The sequence below is a fragment of the Trachypithecus francoisi genome, unplaced genomic scaffold (assembly GCF_009764315.1).
Source record: "Trachypithecus francoisi isolate TF-2019V2 unplaced genomic scaffold, Tfra_2.0 Lachesis_group2, whole genome shotgun sequence".
NCBI classification, from domain to species: domain Eukaryota; kingdom Metazoa; phylum Chordata; class Mammalia; order Primates; family Cercopithecidae; genus Trachypithecus; species Trachypithecus francoisi.
The window spans coordinates 168,745,574-168,758,702 of NW_022681465.1; the positions used below are offsets into that span (position 1 = coordinate 168,745,574).

The 13,129-nt window shown below is 34.4% G+C and overlaps 1 protein-coding gene across 16 annotated transcripts in view; it reads right to left on the reverse strand.

Annotated features, from left to right (window-relative positions):
• Positions 1–567: 567 nt before the first annotated feature.
• CSNK1G3 (casein kinase 1 gamma 3) overlaps positions 568–13,129 on the reverse strand; it is a 106,349-nt gene continuing 93,787 nt past the window's right edge. For 7 of the 16 annotated variants that reach the window (XM_033181421.1, XM_033181419.1, XM_033181420.1 and 4 more), the window contains 3 exons: positions 12,483–12,589; positions 11,948–11,971; positions 568–2,992 (listed from right to left, as the gene is read on the reverse strand). In XM_033181421.1, the coding sequence (XP_033037312.1) occupies positions 2,938–2,992; positions 11,948–11,971; positions 12,483–12,589 (186 nt within the window). In that variant the 3' untranslated portion in view covers positions 568–2,937. The remainder of the gene's footprint in view (positions 2,993–11,947; positions 11,972–12,482; positions 12,590–13,129) is intronic. The other 9 variants (XM_033181422.1, XM_033181418.1, XM_033181412.1 and 6 more) reach the window with 3 other exon arrangements.

Here is a 13,129-nt window from a genome sequence, read left to right on the forward strand (position 1 = left end):
CTGAAGGTCTCTGCTGCTTAATGGACACAATATTCACAGGCTGAGAGAGGGCTGCTTTGCCTTATCTTACCTGTAGCATCCCTCCGTAAGAGCATACCATTAATGACATTTTGTAAAATCCCGTAAAGCACCTAGCACAATGATGAACTATGAGATACTGTTAGAAATATGGGCTCCCCATCTGCAATGATTTTAAAGTCATTCACTTAAAACTGGAATAATGCTTAATTTCTGTGAACATAATAGTATGATTCCATTCTCAAAAAGGAAAAATGATTCTATTTCCCTTAATTTATCAGAAGATGTATTTAACTATTGCTCTATTAAACAGTTCAGAGAAGTATAATTTTTTTTCAATATTAAAGCTTAGATCCTTCCTAGTGTGTGCTCTTTACCACTGGATTTCAAGAAAGCAAAACAAAACATAAACAAAATAACAAAAGCATATTCCTTTAGCTCTGCTTCTCATATATAACCGACTAAATAAAGCAAAATTTTTAAATTCCTATCTTAAATTAGGGAGTGACATTATTTTACCCATCATTAGAGGAAATGGGAAAGAGCAAGTTTAAAAAAACTACTTTTATTTTTTTTTTTATTTCTTTTTCAGTTACATACTTTTAAACAGGGATGTGTTTCATTATTCAGACATTCAGGCAATGTTGACTTCATTAGTGTTGACAGAAAATAAGCATAAAAATGCAAAACATTGTTGGCTTAACCTGAACATACCTGCATTACCTATTATTGACCAGTCTGTGTTGCCAAAAGACTTATTCCTTGGCATTAAAATGGAGCACTTAAAAATATTGCTAAAAAGCAAATGTCTACACACTGGTCTTTGCAGCAAATAAGGGTATTTATACTTTTAAAATATTTTAAGTCCATAATTGGATTAATATACACACCTTCTTATGTATAAGGAGTTCAGATCATATAAACACTGTACAATCCAAAAAACCCTACTGAGAATAAAACTAAATAGGCTTATGATAAGAAATACAGATATTCGCATGTATTTACAAATATCATAGACACACAAATTTGGTCAAATACTGTAAAGAAAGAAGTGATTTCACATTATAATGGCCAAAACATCCATCTACCTTGCTTAAAGCAAATAAAAATATAAACTCAGTATGTAACTCCTGCAGTTTAAGACATATATCATGACAGTATACAGATAGATAGAATGGAAACTGTTGACCAAATTATACAGCAAATGCTTTCTAGGTTAAGTGTAGGTCTTTAAAATAAAAAGAGATCATTCACAGGATTCATAGCAACAATGAAAAACAATGTCCTGATTTGTGGTGTTCATGTGGGTGCCTAATTCATCAAAAAAATGCATTAAACTTTTGGCTAATAAGAAAAATAAATTACAAAGTACAATTAAATCCCTGTAAATGCAATAATGAAGTAAAAAAATGTAGATTTACTTTAATATACATCTTAAATGTTACCTTGAGACAATAAAAATAAATAAGCATGCCTGAAGGCACACACTTAAAGACAACGAAGAGACTGCATGGAAGGAGTAAGTAACAATTTTATAAATGAAAGATGAATATGAGATTTGTTCAAAATAATTATCCTTCTAGCCAGACTTTGTTTTAACCCTTCTTGAAGATTCTGGCTAGCAGAATGTGACAAAACTACATGTGTGTCTTTATGGCTTAAAACAAAGCATACTTGAAAAGTGGAATGGGCATCCTTTTTTACAGAATTAGTGTTTTTTTTTTTGTTTGTTCATATGCAGGCACTTCAAAAGACTATGGAGGCAAAGCACCTGACCCATCCTTTCCAAAATATTTTTCAATCAACAAAATTATGCTAAAGAGTAGGAAAATTCCAGAGAATCAGCAAAGTTGAATACAAGAGACTAATGTGCACAGAGGGAATAGAGTGACCCACTTTTTATTGCTGGGGGTCTTTTTTTTAATCAAAGAGCAAAATAATTACACAGACACCATTGCATGGCACATCCAAAGTTTTCTGCTTAAGGGAGAATGTACTCATTCAGCAGTAAGTTTCAGTGAGATTTCTTTAGGCTTCCACCTTATACAATGCAACAAGGGTCACATTTACTACCTCTCCTTAGTGTATTTCTTTGTAACTCCAACATGTATCACTTTTTAAAGTATTCATTTCTTGCTGTCTAACATACATTATTATTTGGAAGCATAAAGTTACATTGTACAAATATTTTGCATTTTAAAAAATAAGCGCTTTTGCCACTTCTGCAACATAGTACTTCACATGGTGGTGCAACAAAAGCAGAGCACATATTTACCGCACTATACTTAGGATTCATTTTACCACTACCATCTGCGGAACCCATATTGCTTTTTCCTCAGTACCTCTGGGCAGTGACTGTACCATGATTTCACAGAGAGAATGTTAATATGACTTATGAATAACAGTACCATCAGTAACACTGAAATCAATGCAGATGTCACAAAATATGAACTTCTCAAGGAATAACTTCTTTTAAATATTTGGGCAACTCTGTTTTCTCTGTTGTATTATCCACTGAGAAAGAAAATTCCTGTTTGATTATGCTCTTACAGAAGTTATAAAAAACCAGATTAGGTATACAACTGGTTGACACTTAAGATACTGTATGCTTCCTGCAACAGAAGAACTTCTGAAAAAATATTCTATAGAACTCTATTCATCGATACCACCTCATTGGTCCATTCCATTCACTGATGGGCAAAGCACTCATGTTTTGACAAAACTTTAAAGCTTCCAAAAAAGTTCAATTAGAAAAAAAAAAGAATGTAAGACAACCACAAAATGAAGTATGAAAGTATGACATTTTTGTTTCTAAGAGTGAGTCCTTAAAAATATATGTGGTCACTACAGAGATGATTTTAATCACAAGACAGCAGATGAATATGTAAGTAACTCCCCAGGATCTGTCTGTGTCCAGAGTCATTTGTGGCGCTGTATGGTTTTCCTTTTCCTTCGTTTGAAAAAACAGCAGCACCTGCAGATGAGGGAAACACTCTTTTTATTTTAAAAGCACTAAAATGTCACAAAGTTGACTGTATCATATTAACTTAAATGATATAAAAAGCAACAGTCTAGTGCAAGATAAACAGTGATTACACCAATGAAGCATATGTATTAGTGAAAATATGGCAGAGTTATTACTATTATGTTTCATCCACATGCCTTTTAAGAATAGCAAGACATTCTATGCAACATAAAAAGGAGCCATTAAATTCAAAAGGTTTTTCACTAAGACTAACTGAGAATTTCATTCTATGCATTCTCACCCTTTCTCCCAGATATTTATATATGATTGTTGAAGCCATTAGGAAGACAATAATGATCCTAACATTGGGGAGCTTATTCTCACCAATAATCAGTTTAGACTCCAAAAATAAAAAGATACTCCAATATACACTAGTCAACATTTTCCATCATATTAAAAAAGTGAAAAACAGAAAACACATTTTATAGAATGTCAAGACTGGCAATTTTAAATTATTTAAGAGTTAAGGAAGGTCAAGTTTATTGAAAGTTTAAAGTAAAAACTATGCTTAATATTTAAAGTAGCACAACTGAGGTGATTCCATTGTACAAGCCAAAACTGCATATGCAAAACAATATAATCCTGACATTTATTTCTAGGTGAAAAAAAATCTTGGCTGGGCACAGTGGCTCATGCCTGTAATCCCAGCACTTTGGGAGGCCAAGGCAGGAGGATTGCTTGAGCTCAGGAGTTTAAGAATTCAAGACTAGCCTGGGCAATACAGCAAGACCCCATCTCTAAATTTCTCTCTCTATATATACACATACACAAATATCTCTAAATATATATACACACACACACACATATAAATGTACATACATATATCACAGACACACACATATGCTGGACATGGTGGCATCCGCCTGTTGTCCCAGCTCCTTGAGAGGTGGAGGCGGGAGGAATGTTTGAACTATGATTGTGCCACTGAACCCCAGTCTGTGTAACAGAACAAGACCCTGCCTCTAAAAGAAAAAGTTAAAAAAAAAAAAAAAAATTAGATGTGATCCTTGAGAGAACTAGTTTCTCTCACAGTAAATTCTTCTAGTCATGAGGAGATGCAACACATCAAGGCTGCTGTGGGAAAATGCTGTGGTCTGGTATGAAATGAAAAATGAGAATCACTGATCTGCTCCCGCCAAAAAAAAAAGAAAGAAAATTAAATACACACCTATCTTAAAAGCCTCACAGTCTGAGTCAGTCTATTAGAATATACAACATGACAACACTACATATAGTTAGGCACCTTTTCTTTTAACCTTTAAACAGTCAACCCCTTCCTAACATTGAGTTTACTTTTGGCACAGACAAGCATGGTTGGGTATCCCTGATTTCCACTGAAACCCTCTGTGGGTGTGTGGGCATGTTTATAAATCACATTTTGTAATAAAAGCAAAGTATATTTATACACATGGTGATTTCATTACCGAGAGCTCCCAATTCAGACTGTATATAATATGACCTTATAAAGATGTTTCTATAATTCTTACCAATCTATATTCATAAAAGAATAGCTTTGGCCCGGCGCGGCGGCTCATGCCTGTAATCCCAGCACTTTGGGAGGTCAAGGTGGGTCGATCACAAGGTCAGGAGTTGAAGACCAGCCTGACCAACATGGTGAAACCCTGTTTCTACTAAAAATACACAAATTAGCTGGGCGTGGTGGTGGGCACCTGTAATCCCAGCTACTCAGGAGGCTGAGGCAGAAGAATCGCTTGAACCCAGGAGGTGGAAGTTGCAGTGAGCCAAGATTGCACCATCGCACTCCAGCCTGGGCAACAGAGTGAGACTTTTGTCTCAAAAAAAAAAAACAGCTTCAGGTGTCCCATCCGGCAAAAGATTACAGAATATAACATAACTTCTAGATATGTTTTATATACTTCCGTGAAATAAATGTAAACAGAAATCTACATTGTCCAGTTAAATTACATAATCTCTCTACCCACATTATCTTTAGTCAAAAATAATTTTAAATTATTTATTGTGATTTCTGCCATAATTATGAAACCACTATGAGGGTACTGAAAACCAAATTACACAACTGCATTTTTTAAGTAAACCAAACAGTATACATCGACTAGACCATGGAATGTAAATAATAAAGATTCAACTAGAAATATATGTAATGATGAATGTTTATCAACTTTACTCTCATGGAGGTGACTAGCAGCAAGAACGGAAATGGATTACCCAGTCAAGAGCCTAGAGAAGAGCTGCCACAATACAAGACTACAGATGTAAGAGATTTGTTCTGGATTTTAAAAAATAAGTCAAATTTATTTTTAACTGTCAGCTACCTAATATTTCTCAAATCTCAATTACTTCCTAAAAAATAAAATCCTTTACTCCAAATGAACCTTTAAATTTAAGACTTAGAAAAGAGAAGAAAAATATCCAAATGGCAGAAAGCAAGACATAAAAATAGGTATTTAGAAGTGACAGACCAAATACTTAGGATATTAAATTTAATAATATAGCCATATTTCAATTGAAATTTATTGTTTGATATAAAATTCCTTTAATAATGCTCACTATTCTTAAACACTGTCCTTTCAAATTCCAAAGTAGATTCTTTCAAAATTTTCTAAAGTTGTATTAGCCCTTTGAAATGGGTAATTTAATGTAATACACATTTTGATGAACAAGACCAAGTCCTAGATTTTCTACACTTGTATCAGCAATTTACTTTGCTTAGTTTGTATTTCCAGTACTGAGAGTTCTGAGAGTTGAGATCTTTACACTTAAGTAGTCTTTCCTTCAACAGTGTTTTACTGAACTATGCCAAGCATTTATTTGAAACTAAGTAAGATTTTCAAATAAATTCTAATGGCCCTTAAATTCAAACACAATCTAAAAAGGACATCTATTTTAAATAAATCCCACTAAATAAAGAACACGTCCTTATAACAGATTTGCAAAAGTATAGCTGGCATGCTATTAAAGTTACCACCACCAGAGGACAGCATTGCCTTATGTGATACAAATGCATCTAAACACACAGACGAGAGAGGTTCTAAAAATATGATATATTTACAGAAGTTAGGAAGTAAATTGATGTTTTAACCTTATGGCTTATGTCTTAAGATAAAAGCAATTACTGAAATAGCTAATTTATAGTCTTAGTGACTAAGAAATCAGGTCTCATCTCAATTGCTTCCTCTTCCCCAGCACTTAATCTGAAACAGTGCTGCTCCCATGTAGCCACTTGATCACACTATTGTTTTATTTTTCTGTAATAACTTACTCTTACTTTGAAATTATTTAGTTTATTATCTGCCTTTGCACTAGAATTTAAGCTTCATAAAGGACTGCTCAATTATAGCCCAACAAACTGGCACAAAGTTAGTACTTATTTAATAGTGGTCCTCTCACTTCAGCCTCCTGAGTAGCTGGGACTACAGGCACCCAGCTGGCAATTTTTTAAAAATTATTTTTAGTGGAGACAAGATCTCACTATGTTGCCCAGGCTGGTATCAAATTCCTGAGCTCAAGTAATCCTTCCACATCAGCCTCTCAAAATGTGAAGCTACATCTCTACTCTAAAATTATTTGGGAATAAATGTTAAGTCCTACTTAAGATGAACTTTAGAAACAACTTTAGTTTCTTTAAATACAATTAGGCAACAAACAGGCAATCAAAACGGATCAAAGTCCGAAAACACACAAAGGCTTTTGCTATTGACACCGCACCACCATTTCTCCTTTGTTCATTGCCTTTTTCTTCATCTATTTGCCTTGTCTTCCTGGATATATGTCATGTACTTTCTTCTCTCAAATCCACCCAGAAACTGAAGCATGTTTCCCTATCTGGATATGATGTTCTTATTTATCCCTTCTAAGATGACTCATTGCTCACCCTTTGGTTGAGAGACTGTTGGTACCTCCTAGACCTACCCACGTAGGACTCCAGAACCTACCTTCTCCTGACCTGGGTTGATGAGTGTACAGAAAGTATCTTTTATGGCATCTAATCTTTAATTCTTTCACAAAGAATATTTCCCCTTAAGGTTTAAACCTGAAGTGTAATTTCATATCTCTGGATCTCTTGATTTAAAGAAAAAACAAGGAACCATTTAGCTAAGCAAGAAGAGTTTAGATCAGAGAACAAGATCATCTACAAAATTACTCCAGCCAAAAGCCTGCAGGCCCATTTTCATCTCCAACTTCTTCCTCCCTGTCCACTTGCAATTAGTCCCTTAAGTCTGAAATGACTTTCAAAATTTTCCCATCTTCTGATGTTGGCTTAGTTCAGAACTTTTCAACTTGCCTCCACCACTGCTAAGTGCCTTTTAAAGGACTTCCCAGTCTAAGTCTCTCCTCTCTCCAATCTGTCATCCAAATTGCCCCCATCATAAGTAAGGCCATGCCCTTTTCCTCTTAAATCTCATCAATGATTCTACATTGACTAAAGCATTAGGTTCACACAGCTCTTCGGAATTTGGTTCTCAACCTATTTCCACCCTCCTCTTAGTATCATCCTCCATTAGGCTTCCTTCGAGGTGGCCTATACTATGGATGGAAGGAAGGGAAAAGTAAGGAGCAAAAAATCTCCTTGCCATTCCCAGAATACGCCAAGTGGGATTTCTTACCTCTGTATCTTCCCACACGCTCTTCTTTCCACTTAAAATCCATTTGCTCTCTCCCAAAAGAGTTACAGTCTCTGTCACTTTGTATTATAATTTTTATACCTCTCTCTTCCTCATTGATCTCTTGAGGAAACATATTATTCTTTACTTATCCTTACAATTGTAGAGACTATCAAACTCCTGAACACTCAGTATTATAGAAACTAAACAAATGGTCCCATACTGTAATCTTAAAACATTTTTTAAGGAACAGTTTGTTTACTAGAGACTACTAACCCAAAATATAAATTCTCCATCTAGTTTCATAGGAAAACTTGATTTATATTCTTAAACCATTTTCTGCAATCTGTTGAACCCCAGGAAGTGACATAAGCCTCATAACTGCAGCCAAATTAATTTTCCTAAGGATCAACCTCATCATAGGTTCTTGGCTTAAAACCACATGCCATTTCTTGGCTTCCTTTCTTGTGCTGAGAAAGATAATGTCCAAATTTGTTTACTGGCCACCAAGGCCCTTTGAGATTTGGGAAATTAGCCTATCTCAGTTTTCATTAACGTGTTCATATATTCTCTGCCTGCATGAGTTACTCCTCGGACTGGTTCAATTCTTTCCTTGCTCCAACCTCTTCTCTCTGACTCCTTCCACCCATTTCCCTTTCCCTTGCCAAATCATTCTCATATTTCAGAACTAGTGTAAATGCATCCTTACCCATGAGGACTTCTCTGATCTTCCCAACTAGGAGGACATACTCCATTTTCTGAACTCCAGTAACAATTATCCCTCTCCTACATGATTAGCAATCATGTAATACTTTGTATTAGACCAATGATCCTTAACCCTGGCTGCTCCTTAGAGTCACCTGAGAAGTTTTTTTAAAAATACTGATAACCAAGCCCCACCATAGACCAACTAGTAAAATCAGAAACCTTGAAAATACAGCCCAAATATTAGTACATTTTAAAAACTCCCTAGGTGACTATAATGTGAAATCAAGGTTGAGAACCATTGTATAAAAGTTGTTGGTATACGTTCCATCCAACCTAATGGTATACAAACTTTGACATACCTTAATAATCATCATATTATCAAACACATGATAATCTGTTCAGTAAATGTTGGAAGAGGGAAAGAAAGAAAAAGAATAAAAGACGGTTTCATACTACTTAAAAAGTAAATACTTAGACTAAATTATTTTGTTCTCCTAAATACTTGGAATGAATGATGAAGGTGCTATCCTTTGTATCACCTGTCTTAAAATTCTCAACTACAGTAAACAAGAAAGACAAAACCTCATTACTAATGAAGCTAATTAGCTTTTCTATCATTTTCCATATGGGAGAATGAGTATTTTCCATCATTTGGAAATCAAATATTTACCCCAATGAGGTACTATTCTCAGGAAACATGAGGATGCTAAAATGTGCATTATAGAATACATTCTACTTAATGGGGTGGGGTGAGAAGGATCTCTGCTAGTTATAGGTAAGACGAAAGATGAAAAAGAAATTCCGAAAGAGAATTCTAAGCACGTCCCTAGTTATGTGCCAAATGGTGGCAGAGAGAAGTGTAAGATGCAGTTTAGAAAAGGAGCTGGGTATGGTGGTGTGCACCTATAGTCCCACCTACTGGGGAGTCTGAGGCAGGAAAATCGCTTGAGCCCAGTAGTCCAAGGCCAGTCTTGGCAATATAACAAGATTCCTATCTCTTAAAAAAGAAAAAAAATCATGCCCAAATTTCTTGGTCACAGATTAAGAGGATATGAGGAACACAATAATAAACTTGTAGAAATGTTAGAATAAACCTAAAGAAAAAAATCTTGTTTAAATAGAATGTTTAACCAGCAAAGAGGTAGGAAAGTTCTGAGGATTTCTGTAACCTACCTAACCCACCTGACGTAAGGCTTCACTGAATCATGAGTTGCTATACTTTTTTTAAAACAACCATTTTATTAAGATATTTTTCACGTTATAAAATTTATCCTTTCCAAGTATATAATTCAGTGTGTTTTAGTATTCACAATTGAGCAGCTATCACCACTATCTAATTTCAGAACATTTCCATCACTCTATAAAGAAATCCCATCCTCCTCTTCCCTGCCCTGGGCAATCACCAATCTTTTGGTGCCTATGTATTTGCCTATTCTGGACATTTCATTTAAATGGAATCACATAACATGTGGCCTTTTGTATTTGGCTTCTTTCATTTAGCACAATGTTTTCAATTTCATTTCTTTATATTGTCAAATGGCAGTCCATTGTATGGGTATACCACACTGTTAATTATTTAGTAATTATTTATTAGGACATACAGCCACTAGGAATCTAAGGATGAAAAAAATCCTTGTTTTCAAGAAATTCAGTAAGTTTCAAGAAGTGGAAAGTACATAAAGAGGATAACATAGCAAAGGCAGATTTAAGGACCCAATGCTATATAAAGTTCAGAATGGAAAACCGAGTTGCAAAGATAGGCAGGGGCCAGACTATGACAGGTATGAGAGGCCTTGACGCCATGCCAAGAAATTTGGACATGATATGGCAGGCAATGGAGAACACTTCCTATAGGAACAGCCTTCCCACCACTTCCTTCTTTCACATCCTCCAGTGTCTACAGATAGGGACCCAAACACACACCCACACTCATCCCAACTACATAAATTACTATGCCATTCTTCAGAGCCACCTTCCATCAAGTATTCTCTGATCATCCATGTCAGCAAGTAATCTTTATCTTTACAAACTCGAACCATTTTTTAAAATACCTTTTTCATCGTATTAATCATATACCGACATATACTAGTACAACTGCAATCTTCCTGCTGGCTTGTACTTAAGAACAAGGACAGTAGTAGGTACTTCGGAAACCTCAGCAGTGTAACTGCTGAATGAATAAATGGATAAATTTAATAAATTTGATTAAAAGCAAGTCTCCAGGAGGATGTAAACACAGAACTGCTAGTTTCAGTGAAAAGTGTGGGTATGGAAGTAAAAATATAGGACACAGATAGAAGAGGCACAGGCCCAAAAACAGAGATGAGAAATGTCACTGGCAGCTGGAAGAGAATAAATAAACAGGGGTAATAATAGCTATTGAGTACCTGCCGTGTGCCAGACAAAACACCAGGGCTTTATCACATTTAATTTTCTCAACCTATGAAGTAGGTATTATTAGCTTCATTTTACAGAAAAAGAAACAAGCTTTCTTGAAGGTAACAAATCAGTGGCAGAAACAGGATTCTAAAAGCTATGTTTAACTGCAAAGGACATGTGCAGTCCAATCTGTCACACCACCACCCTACGTTCCTGTCTTAGGATTGTACCTAAAATTCACAACGATAAGCTGTTGTTTTTATCTCTGATTTAAAAACACACAAGTAAGACTATACTTTCAGGGATTTATTTCTGCGGTTCACAAAAATATGAAAGTATACAGCTAATTATATCTTGAAATACACTAGTCTTAGTCATACTGTCAATACATTCCATAGTCAAAAGTGATTAAAATGGATTCTTAATCACTGCTCTTTAAGAAAAAAATCCACGAAAGATTCCTAATTTTGCAGCCAGCAAATGAGCATTATTTTGAAAATTATATAAGGTGCCTTTAGATATAAGTAAAATATTTCAAAATTTACTAAACTAAGCAACTTCCTTTATTCACTCCCAGTCTGACTCAAAATTTGTCCTGAAACTGACAGAAGCATTTTAAGCACAGTATTACAACTAAAGGCAAATGTCAGAAAATAATTTAAATCCCCAATTATTTCTATTAATATTACTTTCCATAATATCTGCAATTATTAGTAACTATTTAGATGAGGATTTTTAAAATGGCTTTCTCACTACAAGGTTATCATGAAATTTATCAATATTGTATTCAAGGGCAATGATAATTGGTTAGTAAATGAAATACTGTTTTAGTGATACTACTGTGGGGGATGAGATCTGCTACATGTATTTAACAATTGCAAACAGAAAAAAGAAAGCTTAATGCAAAAATCTATCTATTTAAAGAGCAAATAAAAACTATTATAAAACAAATGCACAAGCACAAGCAGAGTTGGTGTATCATCTATGCAATTAAAAAGTGGCCCCAAATCTATGTCACTTAAAGTAAAAAAGTTGCAGCAGGCAAAAGAGCTCCTCAAACAATTATTTCTTGCTTTTTCTGAGCTATCTTAATGATATCAAATACTTTTGAATAACTTTTACCAATTATAATTGCTGTGTTGAGAGTTTTGTTTTCAAAATACACAAAATGATGCTAAATATTTGAAATTACAGTCAACGGAGCTATTTCTGCCTGCCTACACTTGAGACTCACCACATGTTCAACACTTTCTGGCAGCTATACACACAAAAAAAAAAATACAAGGAAAAAAAAGAGAGACAGAGAGAGAATCAGAAACAGCCCACATTGAAATTATCACATTGTTTTTCATACTTAATTTTTTCCAAGCAATGTTGTTATAATTTGTTTTGAAAAACTAATTCAAAATATTAAAACATGCATTTTATAAAGTTAATATTTATTCTTATGCTTACAGAAAAAAGACTGATAGTAAATCAATAGCTTTCATGCATCAACACTCCTAAAACTCAAAAGCTAAAAATAACGCTGTTAATTCTAAATAAGAATTTGAACACAGTTCTTAAATATTTTGTATTATTAAAATATTTACTGGAATAGAACTGTTTTAAACTTATTCTAGTGATTAAAATAATTAAGCATACCACTTGTTTTGCATGCACCTATTCCCTAAAAAAAATTTCCTGAAATAATTGTATGTAACTATAAATCTCAAACATGCATAATTTAAAAACAGAGAGTTACTAAAACAAGTAAAATAAACACATACTTGGTTTCATCCATCACTTCTACTTCAGTAGGGGCTGTGATGGGTGCATTTGAACGTCCTGCGGTGGGGTCATCTGTGTTTAACTCTCCATTTGTAGAACTTACAACCTGTTTAAAAAAATTTTTTATATATATATATGTACACACACACCCATAAATATACATACATACTAAATAGGTTATACAAGGATAAACATAATTAAGGTTAAAGTATTTCAATTAGAAAGTTAATGTGAGGAACAAAACAATAGGTAGCAACATTTTCAAAACTAAATACAGTAATAGGTCTAGCATTTTATTAAAGATCAAGGTCATCTAATATGTGTTTTTCAACTTACTTCCTTTCCTTTTCGAAATCTCTGTCTTCTGTCTTCTTCCCTCTGGTTTTTAAGGCTAACTCCTACATGTATGTCTCAATCAGTTTCCTCTTGTGTGCCTATGTCCTTTGGCACCTTGCTATATCATTAATTACTTTCCTTGAATATTGAAAAACTTCAATATTACTCCTTCTAATGGACCCTTCACTTCAATCTGCAATTATGCTCAAGTCTCCATTTCAAACTGCCCGTTTAAATAGAGACAACACCATCATTCACCCAGTTTTTCAAATGTAGGGGTCACTGTGATTCCTCTTTAAAAACCACATCT